The 13,375-nt window shown below is 39.8% G+C and overlaps 1 protein-coding gene across 1 annotated transcript in view; it reads right to left on the bottom strand.

The window, feature by feature from the left end:
* lpcat1 (lysophosphatidylcholine acyltransferase 1) overlaps nt 1–12,042 on the bottom strand; it is a 20,186-nt gene extending 8,144 nt beyond the window's left edge. Inside the window, exons 1-5 of the mRNA XM_054606064.1 lie at nt 11,803–12,042; nt 4,061–4,200; nt 3,132–3,346; nt 1,995–2,107; nt 1,783–1,843 (exon numbers count right to left, since the gene is read on the bottom strand). Of these exons, the coding sequence (XP_054462039.1) occupies nt 1,783–1,843; nt 1,995–2,107; nt 3,132–3,346; nt 4,061–4,200; nt 11,803–11,889 (616 nt within the window). The 5' untranslated portion in view covers nt 11,890–12,042. The remainder of the gene's footprint in view (nt 1–1,782; nt 1,844–1,994; nt 2,108–3,131; nt 3,347–4,060; nt 4,201–11,802) is intronic.
* Between the last annotated feature and the right edge of the window lie 1,333 nt (nt 12,043–13,375).

Here is a 13,375-nt window from a genome sequence, read left to right as displayed (position 1 = left end):
CACTGAACAAAACGATCACACGGTATCTCCCTTTCAAATCAACAACACACCCTTGGCTGGATGTTACCAAGAACCACACAATTAATTTTTTGTTTAAAGCTGTGGTTTGGACAATTATTGTATCAGCTACTCTGGAGAATACCAACCCTCGTTTTGAAGCTGGTTGCCTAACCTAACCATGCAAGCAGTCAAGTTCCTACTTGTATGTGGTTTTACCGAGAATTGCCACAATGCCCAAGTGCCTGTTAAAACTACAAGCGTGTGGGAGTTCACTAAACTTAGCTCCGACAGGATTGATTCATAACGACATCTAATCTCTCAAGTATGGAAGCAAATAAGAGAAATAGGTATATGAATTTTAACAGCCACTGATTACATAATATTGACATTTCAACACCACTGAATTCATAGCATTGAATAAATATTTTACTTTGAAAAACCACGTATCTTTCACTACTTTGAAATGATAATGTAGAATTTGTTGATTTGCTATTTCAATAGGTGGATATACTTTTTTTTCAATGTCATAGTACATGACATAAATGGTATTTCAATGTAATAAATTCAGTGGTGTTTAAATGTCAATATTAAAGTTACTGTGAGGAACTTTAAACTGGTTATTAAACAGTCTTAATTTAAAACTGATGCTAACGTATGAGCTACATAAGTTAAAAAGACCATCAGCAAGAAGATGGTTATTTCTATATAGTTATTCTTAATGCTTTTCATCGTTGCCTCTGAGTCCGATTCCAAATGAAATCAGAGGAAATCATGCCGGTTTCACCAGAAACTCCGGCGGGGCCTCCGGCAGCGACCAGCCCACCACAGACAGATTGAGATCTGGCTTCACTGCCACCTTTAACCTGCAGTCGGAGCTCCAGCAGGAGGAGGAAAGCTCCGCGCCCTGCAGCGGCAGCTCCTCCTCTGACCAGGAGCTGAGCCTTGCCTCCCCTGCTTCCCTGGCTGTATTGCTGGGCAGGCCCCAGGGAAGGGAGGCGCTGGGAGAACGAGAACCAGGAATGCGTGGGACAGACTGTCAGACCGTGCTGAGAGGGTTTTCTAAAAGGGACTCTGGTGCTCAGAAACACTACAGCAACACAAAAGTTCCTTGTAGTAGCTTTAAGTATTCATTGGCTGTTAAAATGCAATACTTATGGTTTCTTATTTGCTTCCATAAAGTATGAACAAGCATGTAGTTTAACAGGTTACAACCGGATGAACAGGAACTGTTTTTGAACTTTTCAATGACACGTGATGTGGAGGATCTCCCATAACGTTGCCATCATGTGGTATATATCTAAACTTGTTCTTATCAGCTGATTAACATAAATCCTAAAACCAGCCTAAGGTGCATTCCATCCAACAGCTGGACTGGTTTGCTGCAAAAAGACCACGGTTAGTTTAGGGAATACTTTGAAGTGGTTCAAGGAAGTGTGGATTAAGTGTGCTGGTACTTTTACTTTTGATTTCTACCTGCTGACCTGCTTTAATCATTAGAGTCCACTCTAGCAGCTCTGCTTTATTAATGCTATTTGGTTTAAAGTGGAATCTACATTGATTAAACACATGGTTGTGTTCAATAAAATGCACACACGCACACAGACACACACACACACACACACACACACACACACACACACACACACACACACACACACACACACACACACACACACACACACACACACACACACACACACACACACACACACACACACACACACACACACACACACACACACACTACCCTTCATGATGTCAGAAAGGGGACTGAACACATACCAGCCTTGTACAAGATGAGCCCCGACCTGTTGGTGCACGTCCCCTCTGGGAATATCATGATCTGGAACAAATAAATACACATTAAGGTGCAAATACAAGACAAACATCTGACTCCTACTCCTTATTTTAAATCGCCATTGATCTGTGTGAGCTGAAGTTCAGTATTTCTATGTGTGTACATCTGGCTTTATGTGCAGTTTCATGTACGTTACCTGAGGCCACTCCCCTCCGGACTGGGCTCTCCGCTTGATTTCCTCGACAGTTTTTCTTCTGGAGTCCTGATCCGACCGAAACACATACACCGGCCTGATGTAGCTGATCAGAGCTGGGAGGAAGGTGGTGTAGAGAAAGATTTTGAATTAATGCCAGGACGAGAGAGAAAACGTTTATGTAAGTTGATCTTCTTCTTTTCAACTAGAAGATCAAGCCATAGAGAAATGATTGAAGAGAAAGGAAGGTGTTTAGCACAATTAAGGATTCCTGTTCCCAATAAGAATTTTGTTCATAGATTTTTAGGTTTTTTAAGTTAAAAAGTTGATGTTTCCTGCTGCAGGAAGACACTGTTCACTGTAGTTTACAGTAAAAGAGGGGGTCCAGCTCAGAACTTGATTACATTGAAGAAATTAAAAAATAGGATAGGGTGCCACAATAATCATAAAAAAAATTGTCATATAAAAAGGTTTAACTAGAATACATCTTCTGCAAAAAATACTTTTCAAATTTGATAAAAAAAAAATTTTCTATTGCAGGTCCTTTTAAATCTGTTTTTCATATTCATCCTTTTTTAACATTTAAAACTGTGAATGTATTATATGAATGCTGGTACATTCATTCCCCCATCATTTGACAATTTTCTATATTCTGAGCATATAGGACTCATTCTGTACCATAGATAGAGAAGCTAACTATTGACAGCATGAAACATGTCTGCATCAATACAAGTCACAAACAAAACACGAAAAAAAGAAAGATGACCATTTGTGTCAATATTCTACCTAATGCCTGTCTGTGAACTGAACTTCAATTTGGGAAAACCGGATTTGAAACTGCTGTTCATTATTTAATTCAATACAAATCATAAAATATATGAAGCCAGGTAATCTAACTTTTCACTGTTTGAGTATACATATATATATATATTCAAGATATTACAGTAAATCAGAAGTTTAACATGAGCATAAAAAAAAGAATGTGTGGTTCAAAGATAATCTGGCTTCAAACTCTTTTCATATTACAGTCTGGTAACTTCTACACAGCAGTTTGCATTAAATGGAGAATATGTTTAATGTCATTATGGCACATAAATGTTTCGTTAAATCTAAGGTGAAGGTAAAGGTGTTGTTACTCACTGCCCCAGACGGGAATGCTCCTACTCTCCAGCTTGGTGACTATGGAGCACATGGTCATGGTGACTGGGATGGCATCAAAGTAGGAGGAGTGCGGCGCCACGGTGAGGATGGGAGCTTCAGAGGGCGCCACCCGTTCACCTTTCACCTTGATCCAATGGAAGCCTCCGCAAAACCACAAGGCTCGCATGATCACACGGAGACTCAGGTCTATGAAGCTGGTAAAGGACACATAGACGGTTGGTGCAAAGTGTAAATTTATGTCATGGGAGTTAAAAATGTACAAAGTGAATTTCGGCATGAAAACAATGTTTTAGACTTGTTAGTGCAACCGGATAAACTCTTGTTTTATATCTGAAAACGTTTAATCCAGTTGCTTTAATCTGATCATTCTCGCTTCAAATATGTTCATATATCTTCTGTTTTCTACTATATTATTCATGAAATTAAATAAGCAGACATATGATTTTCAGCAGACACCAATAAACACGACTGTGGTAATCAAAGACCTTGTTTGTTTGGATCTGTTTATTATAATTCTATCTACAGGAAGCTGCAATTTCGACAGGTATGTGTAATCCCATATGTCTAAATAGCACTTTCACACTTTCCTACACTATTACCTCCATTCTGCTCTTTTAACTCCATTTCATTGTTGTTGTGTTTTTATGTTCATATACGTACTTTTGTATACAGTATATATATATTTATATTTATACTTGTATATATAAGTTAAATGTTTATGCCTCCCTTATCCTACTTTGCTTCCCTTGTTTTCTGTTTTTATTTGTCTATTTCTATGTATCTACGCTGAGAACGACGGAGAAACTGAAGTCAAATTCCTTGTATGGCAATGCATACTTGGCAAATAAAGCTGATTCTGATTCTAAACAGAAATATCCCCACACGCGCACGTGCACGCGCACACACACCTCATCCACAACGACGGTTGCTCAATGACGAAATCAGATCGCCTCAGGGAGGCTGCGAAGGCGAAGGGCCACCCCAGCAGCATGAAGAAGGACACGAGCAGCAGCCGCACTGGAAACACTGTAACCGACATCAGTCCTATCTGAAGAGAGGCAGCGAGACAGAGACAACAGAGATATGAGCCATCACATTGTTATCATTCCACTGCGCTTTCACAATCTATTATTCACTCTTCCACCGTTTGACAGTCCTTTTGTTTTTCAGCCAACTGTCATTTAACATAAACGCCTGAAAGTGGAGGAGGTGGGAGAGCACATTCCATCTGTGTCTTCAGAAAGTCGTGTTCTAATAACACCTTTGTGGAGCTCACAGGCTAATATGTCCCATTATTTATACAGCAATACTTCCTCTTAACAGGAATAACACCAAGCTGCTCCTGCTGCCACTGAGGTCCCTGGAGGAGGAGTTTAAGAGGACTCGGGCCGGAGGAAGCGCCGCTCTGGGAACCTTCCCAGCTCCACAATGTACCAAGTTCCTTGTTTAGGCATTGTAAAATGTCCTGTCCAGTCAATCAAACCTCTTCATCCGGGGCAAACCAGAATCTGGACATTGGGGCCAGTGTTGTAGTACTTGCGTCTTGTTTCGTAATCGACCGCATTTTCACTCGGCCTTGTCTTGGTCTCGGACAAAGAGTGCAAAGATGTTTTTGATGCTGGTCAAGACCACAACTGGGGGGGAAATCCCAAAACTGGCTGTGCATTGTTTGATTTATTTGTTAACATCATTACTGTGATTGCTCATAGAAAACAAAAGATATTTCCCAATCATTTCACAATATACTTTTTTTTTTACAATTTCAAGGAATAATCAGGAAATTTCTGATTAAATCTAAGGACAATTAATGTTTTGGGGTTTTGTTGCTTTTAACTTTCCAAAGTTGAGCTCTAGTTGGGAAATATCTCTGTATGACAAGATTCATTAATCAGTCTCTTGAAAAGGGTGGAGAGAACAGCAGAAACCCTTTCCCAGAAATGTTTAACTTCCAGGAAGTCCCAAGCATGTGAATAACTGTGCCAATTTAGCTCATATGAATAAGTTTTAAATGTCTGTTTCATGCCCTCTATTGTGATATGTATTATTCATTTAATTAGCTGTCTTTAAATGTCATAGGGAAGTCTATTTGGTTCATATTCACTTTTAATTGCATTCATTTAAATTATATTATAAACACATACTGTGGTGGAAATTACACAATTTACTATACTAACACTATCAATGTCCCGTTCAAAACCTTTACACTATATACTTCCAACATAATTTGCCATTACAATACTTTTACAGCTGTATACCTTAAAAGTTTGTAAAACGTTATGACTATTCAGGACCCTTTTTATAAGTATAGTGCCTCTCCAGAAGCTTATTCTGCAAACAATACAATATTCCTTCAGTTTTGGGGTTTTGCTGACCGTTTGGCCTCATCAGACAAGGGCTTTTTCTTTTGCATAACACCTGTGAGGTTTTACTGGATAAATAGTAAGGTAGGAAAAAACAGATAAGGCGACTTTGCAAACAGCGCAGGAGCCCAAGTTCACCAGTAAGTCATGCAGTTTCAGTCTCGTCACTACAATGAAGTTAGTTGAAGCCAGAGAGCCAGAGAGGATATGAGCGGTCAGCTGACTGACCTGTCATGCCTTTTCTCTAACTGTGTGTGTGTGTGTGTGTGTGTGTGTGTGTGTGTGTGTGTGTGTGTGTGTGTCTTTGTGTACTAACTGGGTCACAATGTCACGCCTCCAGAGTAAATTCAGACTGTGTGACATTGTAAGCCCCGTCCTGCCTCCTCTTGTCCCACTTCTGCTCGATCCCCCGCCCTGTCATTCCCCTCATCAACCTCCCGGCCTGCTTTACAGTAATCACCAAATCCCGCAGGAATCCCTCCCCTCAACTATCCATCCATCTATCCATCCATCCATCCATCCATCCATCCATCACTCCCCAAGTCTATTTGCTCAGCTGCACCTTCATTTATCATGCTGCTCTCCCTTCAAATGTTTTCCTCCTACTGTGCTTTCTGTGACCACTCTGGGGAATCATATCCATCCATCCATCCATCCCTCCCTCCCGGTCCGTCTTCGCTGTGTGTTTTGTCTCTCCGGAGGAGGGGGAGCACAGGTGCACACTGCAGGGCAGTATTAATAAATAAACAGTATGTGAGAGATTTATGATGCTCTAACGCCTCTCCTCTCCTTTGCCTGCCTGCCTTCCCCCCCCATGCCTCACGCACAGTGCACTCATCATCAGAGCTTAACGAATCCATCTGGGAGGATCCGCTGACATTTTCGCAGGAGGTGGCATGAGAATGAGCTGGGGCGTGGTAGAGGGGAGCAATTTCTAGTGTTTTTTTGTGAGCACCGGCCCATCCTCCACTGATGATTTGCAATTTGCTGTAAAAAAATAAATAAAATACTCTTCCCTTGTAAGACAAATCCTCACTCTGATAAAAAGGTATCTTCAAAGTTTTGTTTCCATTTGTTTCTGCACTCCTTATATTATTAGCCCTCAAAGAGCTTCCTCTTATGTGCAAGACTGAACATTACACAGCGTGTTAAAATAACCCTGATGATATCATTACTCAGATCTGAAAAAGCTCCCTTTATAGCCAAAAAAGACACTATAAAACTGTTTTTACAGGCTGAGTAGTACTCTTTATGACAAGTAAACAGAATTACTATTGTCTACTGGTTATACAGACCATTTAGCGGCAGATGTCTTTTGACCGGAGGGTAAACTTCACTGATTTGTTAGGCCATTCTGCTGCATGTTAAAATTTCAGGATATTCTGGAAAGACACGATTGGCCCCCATTGTCTCCTGATACACAAACACAAACGGGCTCGTATTTGCATTGATTGTTAAATAGGTGCACAGCATTACTGGGGATGTGATTGAACGGCATTATTCATTTCATCTCGACTGACAAAACAAGCCTCTACAACCGTCGCCCCAGCCTGAGGCTTTAAAGCACACAGCAGTGCTCTGAGCTGATATTCACAATCAGCTCTCCTACATGCTCACAATGGCAATTCTAACAAGTGTAGCAGGTGTATATGGTTTACATTCTTAATAAGGCATGCTATCATGTGCTAATTAATAGCACACAGTTCAGCTAAGGTTGATGCTTATATTACTAGTTATGCCGGTATTTGGTCATAACACATAAGGCGCTAGATCAAAAAGCCAGGGGAGAAAGGTTTTTAAAAATCATCATCTGGGGACCAAGAATACAATAAATAAAACATACAATAAATGTTGAGCTGTTCCAATAAAAAAAAAAAACAAAGGTGTCAATCTCATGAATGAATAGATTGTCTAGGAAACATGAATAACATTTGGTGCCAATCAATCAAGACGATGTTGAGATATTTCACTGAATATGTGAAGACTTTAACCTGTTGGAGTTGAAGGAAAAGTCACCACCAAAGTCGCTAGGATTCATCCTCTTGGGAACTAGAATATATGTAACACATTGCATGGTAAACTTTAAAATAGGTGTCAAGATATTTCCCTCTGAACCATAAATGTCAACCTCGTCCTGGTGGTCGAGGGAAAGTCAGGGGATCAGCAAAGTCGGTAATGTTTATCCTCTGGAAGCCATGAAAGTCTGTACAAAGTATCATGGCGATCACAGCAACAGTTGTCGAGAACCAGTATTACAGGTCGGATGAACGTAGTAGAGCAAACAACAGACTTGCTTTGTCATAAATAGGGCATGATGTCATTTTCCTTTGGGATGAGTACAGCAGTACTACTTTCTTTTCTTTTCAAGGCTGAACATTTCACAAAATTACTTTTTATTTATTGTACCGATTCATGTATTTATCAAAATTAACAATTTATATTATTACCATTTTGTTTTTTTCATATTTATCTGCACTGACACTGACTGACTGACTGACTGGCTGACTGCATCTTACACACTTTTCCATAACCATGATAAATAACACCCAACTCCCCTGTGCAACACTTTTAAGTGCTCTATATCCAGCAGTGAAGGCTAATTGGCCTCGGTTAATTGTTTTCAATTAGCAAAGAGAAGTGTGCTCTGATACCACATGGGGTCCCAAGAAGCACTCAACCACCGTTTGTCATGTTGTTGTTGTACAAGGTTTTTTTTTACGTTACACACATAATGTTCAAGTCAAACCTTGTCTTAAATATTTACCTGTAAGAAAAAGATGTGCTTGTGAAATTCACAATATCTCTATACTTTACGTTTTATCTTTATACTAAAGTTTTTTTAATTTTTTTATAATTTTTATAAAGAAATCCAGCAGATACTATTTCCAAAACTACCAATAGATGCACAAAAATAAGGTTTCAATACTGAAATAACCAAAAATATCTGCAATTTATCTATTATAAAATAACTATAATTATTTTAGATATTTCCTGAGATTGTAAATGGGACACAATCAAATCTCTGGACATTGCAGCTTGGATGACCCAGGTATATTTTCTGCAAACGTGAGAGTTTGCAGCCATGTCTATATGATGTTCACTGTTCAGGAATGTGTGATTCAGCTGAAAGGAGCGCTAGAATGTGTCTGTCTGTTTCACTTGCTGACCTAGTTGGTCCACAGTGCAGCTGATCCTGTTTGTTGGAAGTTAGAAAAAACAAAGTACCAGAGGGGAAGGATGTGCTCTATGCATCAAACCCACACCCACGTCATGCTGTCATACAGACCTAAAGCCTAGGGCATCTACATAGGAAGTCAGGATATTTTTGTTCAGGTAAAGCTTCTGTATGTTTGTGTGGGGACTGTGCATGCACACAAATAAGTGCACACATGTGTGTGAAGTGGACAAACACACCTCAGCGCCACGTTAAAAGCAGGCAGTGGGAGGTGTGAACTAGACGCAGTGACACACATGGTCCAGCTTACAGCCACTGGACTGCTGCTGTCATCTGGCACAGACACGCAACTGTTTACAATCAAGTGCAAGCTCCCATAGAAAAACTGATATGTACCACTAAAGATTTTCTTCCAGCAAGAACACAGGAAAAAAAAAAAAAAAAAAAAAAAGGTATAGTTACAGCATTCAACTAGCTGAGCTGAAGTGGTTAGAGGGTCTTCGCAAAGCCAAGCTTAAAAGCATAGCTTAATGTGGTGAAAGCATGGAAAACCAAAAAGGCAAAACGGGTTTAGCACTTTTCTCAGCGAAGCGTAATTGTTGGGAACCGGCGGTGCCCCCATAAAGGGCCAATTTCCTGAGCCTTGTGCTTTGTGTGCGCTTTGCTCTGAATGAAAGCAGGCATCTCTGAGCCCTGCAGCTATGGGGAAACAGATAAACCTGATGGGCGTGCACTTCCTCCTTTTGTCCGATTGTGTGACTGCAAACAAATACGGAGAAACACATACTTGATATTTGTTTTTAGTGGAACTCTTTTCATGGGATTTCTTTGGGTAGAATGACGAGACAGCAATGGGCCCTTCGCTAATGTGAAACTGGATGTGAAACTGATTCAGCAGAGATAAAACGGGTTAAAAAGTCAAAGACAAAAGCCAGAGCAAAAGACAACAGTGTGTAGTAAACCACCACAACAACAACTCGTGATTGAGGCAGAGGACAGCGAAATTAAGGAACAATACTGTTCCTGTGAAGCGGGGTTAAGGTCTTTAGTCACTGAAAAGAGGCAAAAGCAGCATGTGTAGACGTTCAGGATACCTTCAGTAGCTAGCGTAGCATAGACATTACATAACATTACATTACAGTCATTTAGCAGACGCTTTTATCCAATAAGTGTATTCAACATAGGTATTCAAGAGAACTACTAGTCACCAGAAGTCATAAGTGCATCTCCTTTTCTTAAACAAGCATCTAAGAGCAGACGTGCTAACGCTAATTAAAGACGTGCTAATGTTCTTTGCTAAATATCAACAGGACTTTACGTAGAAACCTTAACATTTTGGAAACATATAGTTATCTCCTTTCAACCTCTCTGAGGTAACGAGGATCACTATTACTCAACATTTAACGATGACTAATTCAAAATCCACAAAAAACAGCATGAAAATCTGAAATGCTTGTATTGGAGTCTATGGAGCGGAGCCGCATGGTGTCAAGGATCAACTGCAATTGCTTTACAATTAATCTCATCTTCATAGCTAACCCACAATGAAAGAAATGACCACCTAGGCGACATAAAACTAGATGAAATTCCTGATGTAGTGTGTCAGTTGGACTACTTTAGCAGTCATCCTGTCAGCAGACCTCACCAATCACCGAGCATGAGAACCCATTGATCAATTGGTTGATTGATGAGAAGGCCCTCCTCCAGCAGCCAGATACGATCGATTACAATGGTTGATTTAGGATGTAGCCACAGCTGTCCATCCGTAACAAAACAGCAGAGTATCTCGTGTCCATGTTTGGCCCAGAGCGCATAAATCGCTTTAACAAGGTGTGTGTGTGCTCGTCTTTACATGTGCCACCACTGTATTTAAGTATCAGTCTGAGGACGGAGCAACCGTAACAGGACAGATCCTAACCTTGACTTTAACCTAAACCAAACCATTAGTCACACTTGATACGCTATCCTGGAAGCCGATCCACTCTAATGAGGACTATCAGAGTTCACATGAAACTTAGCAGTCAGCTTATTCAACCCTGTGCCAACACCTGAGTGTAAACACTGTGTGTCTGGGATTCAAAAGACACAACAAGTTTAAACTGTCAGAGGGAGAATCCAGAGAAATTTAAGTAACTGTTGACTTGTTCAGCATATCAGTATGACAGCTGAACAGTGCAATGATGTATAAAAAAAAATCCCCGTGTAGAAAGTTGTGTGTGGGGAAAAAATCCAATGCAAATGTCTGATGCAAATTTGGTCAATCAAGATTCAACTCTTTGCTTGGCAGATCCATCTAGGAAAATGTGGAGTAGTGGCCGACCCCCTATACGGACAGCACACGGTTCAGTTGACACTTATAATGGAGCAGCAGGGCCGTGACGTAATCGATGACCAACAAAATGATACTTGTGAAAACTGTTAACTGATTGTTTCCTTCATAAATCTGAGCTCAACGGAAGTCTGTGCAAGCATTTATCTTATCTTTGTGGTTACTGCTAACCATACTGAGGGCTAGACAGTCATTAGCTCAAAACTACAAAACACTTTTTTTCTAGACAATAATATAGTAAATAAAGTGAGTTTAAGATTTACATTGGATTTATACGGTTGTTTTCAGCACAATATAAGCCTAGAATACTAAGGCAAATCCTAATGAGCATGCATTACAATGAGCCATCAAATTATGTAAGATAGAGAGAAGATTTTTATGAAATGCATGAATGAAAGTTAGTTTTTTTTGGTTGTTTCTCACCAACAACACTCCCTATTATCAGGAAAACTCTGCAGGGCTGCATTTCCTAGATTCTCAGAATATTGCTTCACTGCTACTGAGTTTGAAGACTTTCTTTTTTTTTTTTTTTTTTTTTTTTTGTTGGTGGGGGGGGGGTGAGTACAGATTTCCCACGTTATATCACCAGAGAGTCATCTGGCCTGCAAAACAGGACATATTTAAAGTGTCTGACAGGGGGGGGGGGGGGGGTTAAGCTGCAAGTTAGTGAATGCACAACACAAACAATGCACTTGAATGCAACTTACAATGAAAAAGGATGATGCATTTAGATACAAAGTTAACTTTTTTTTATTTTTATTATTATTATTATGTTAATTGCCTTACCTTTATTTTCTCTGTCACGGTGAATTTCAGGTCGTGGACGAAGGGGTTTGTGCCCACTCTGCAGGGGCGACTGTTTGAAGACTTCATTGCATTCAACAGTCACTTACACCTTTAAAAAGAACTAAAGAAAAAAACCAGTCCAAACAAAAAAAACAATGTTCTGCAACGTGGGTTGATCTCGTGGTTCAATGCCCAAGGAGAGAGCCTTCCTTCTGCATTGAGTCTTCCCTCTTCCGAGCAGAGCAGAGACTGCTGATGGAGGAGATCAAGCTGCAAAAAAGGTGAGAGGCAAAGGAGTTCCTGTTGTGCCATTCACAATAAAGTACATAAAAAAAAAAGTGCAAAAGTGCAATGCAGCCTATTTGTAATGTCACAATAAGAAAAAGTGCTTCGTTGTATTGTTTGCACACCCAAATATGGACCACATGCACTGGAATAAAAAATGCATAAACAATTATTTTAAAATGTGCATGCAAGTTTGAAAGAGTCATTCTGAATTTAATACAATCTATATTGCTCTAAAATATCAATTTGCATGTTTACAAATCCGATTTTTTTTTATTCTTTAATTTTTATATACATGTATCCACGTGTGGAATCCAAATATATGTGTTATATCCTGATATATATGTTAAACGTGCAGGAACTCAGTGAACAGCATCCTGTTGGAGCTTTTATTTTGAAAGCAGATGACCAAATCGGAATACTTGGAGGCACTTGAACGCACCCACGCTCACATTAGGTTCCTTTATGAAAGCAAAGGGCCACAAACAAGACAATGTTACAATATGAAGCAGTTTAACTCTTTACAATTACAACTATAGGCATTTAAGAAGTCATGCACTGAGAGTGTCACTGGAAACCATTCACATAAAAGCCCTGGGAATGGTGTCATGTTACTGATTATGTGGAGGATTTGTAACAGCTGGGTGAACAAATGGGCTCCTACTTTTATAACAACATGAACCTTTTGAAGAGGGGTTGGATATTTGGAATACTTAAGTCACTCGTCTAAGTGACAAACACAGACGCACAGAAACACACACACTGATGAAGAAGACGAAGAGGATAAGAACCCACTGACTGTCTGTGGAATGTGCGTTTGGGATGATTTGCCTTCAGTGAGATTCAGTACGCAATTGAAGTAGAGTTTCCATCTGTATTTGATCCACCCATCAATTTATGCACACTGTCTTTTATTTTTAGATAACAGCAACTTCCCATTCAAACAGACTTTGTTGTTTCTCAAAGCTGCCAGATGGCCGACCTTCATCGTACTGTGCTGCTAACTGGTTTATCACCAAATATCTTTGTGCTCATTTTGGCATTGTAAGCCTCTTTTGACACCTACATACTGACAAACTTCATTAAAGTGTTTGACTATTTCTGCTGCATGTTGGGTCACCTCTCTGTAACCACATAGGAAGCTTTTGTCTGTCCACAACCATGTGTTTTAAGTGAAATGTCATAGAAAGGCTTTCTCAATACCATAGAAAATGCTTTTTTTAGCCTCTCAAACATGGAGACTTACTCCAATTCTCTGTTTTATATTGTATTAAAATAAATATTTACT

The sequence above is a fragment of the Anoplopoma fimbria genome, chromosome 10, assembly GCF_027596085.1.
Source record: "Anoplopoma fimbria isolate UVic2021 breed Golden Eagle Sablefish chromosome 10, Afim_UVic_2022, whole genome shotgun sequence".
In the NCBI taxonomy this organism is placed as follows: Eukaryota; Metazoa; Chordata; class Actinopteri; order Perciformes; family Anoplopomatidae; genus Anoplopoma; species Anoplopoma fimbria.
The sequence above is the reverse complement of the archived record's forward strand: the minus strand, read 5'-3'. Positions and strand labels throughout refer to the sequence as shown.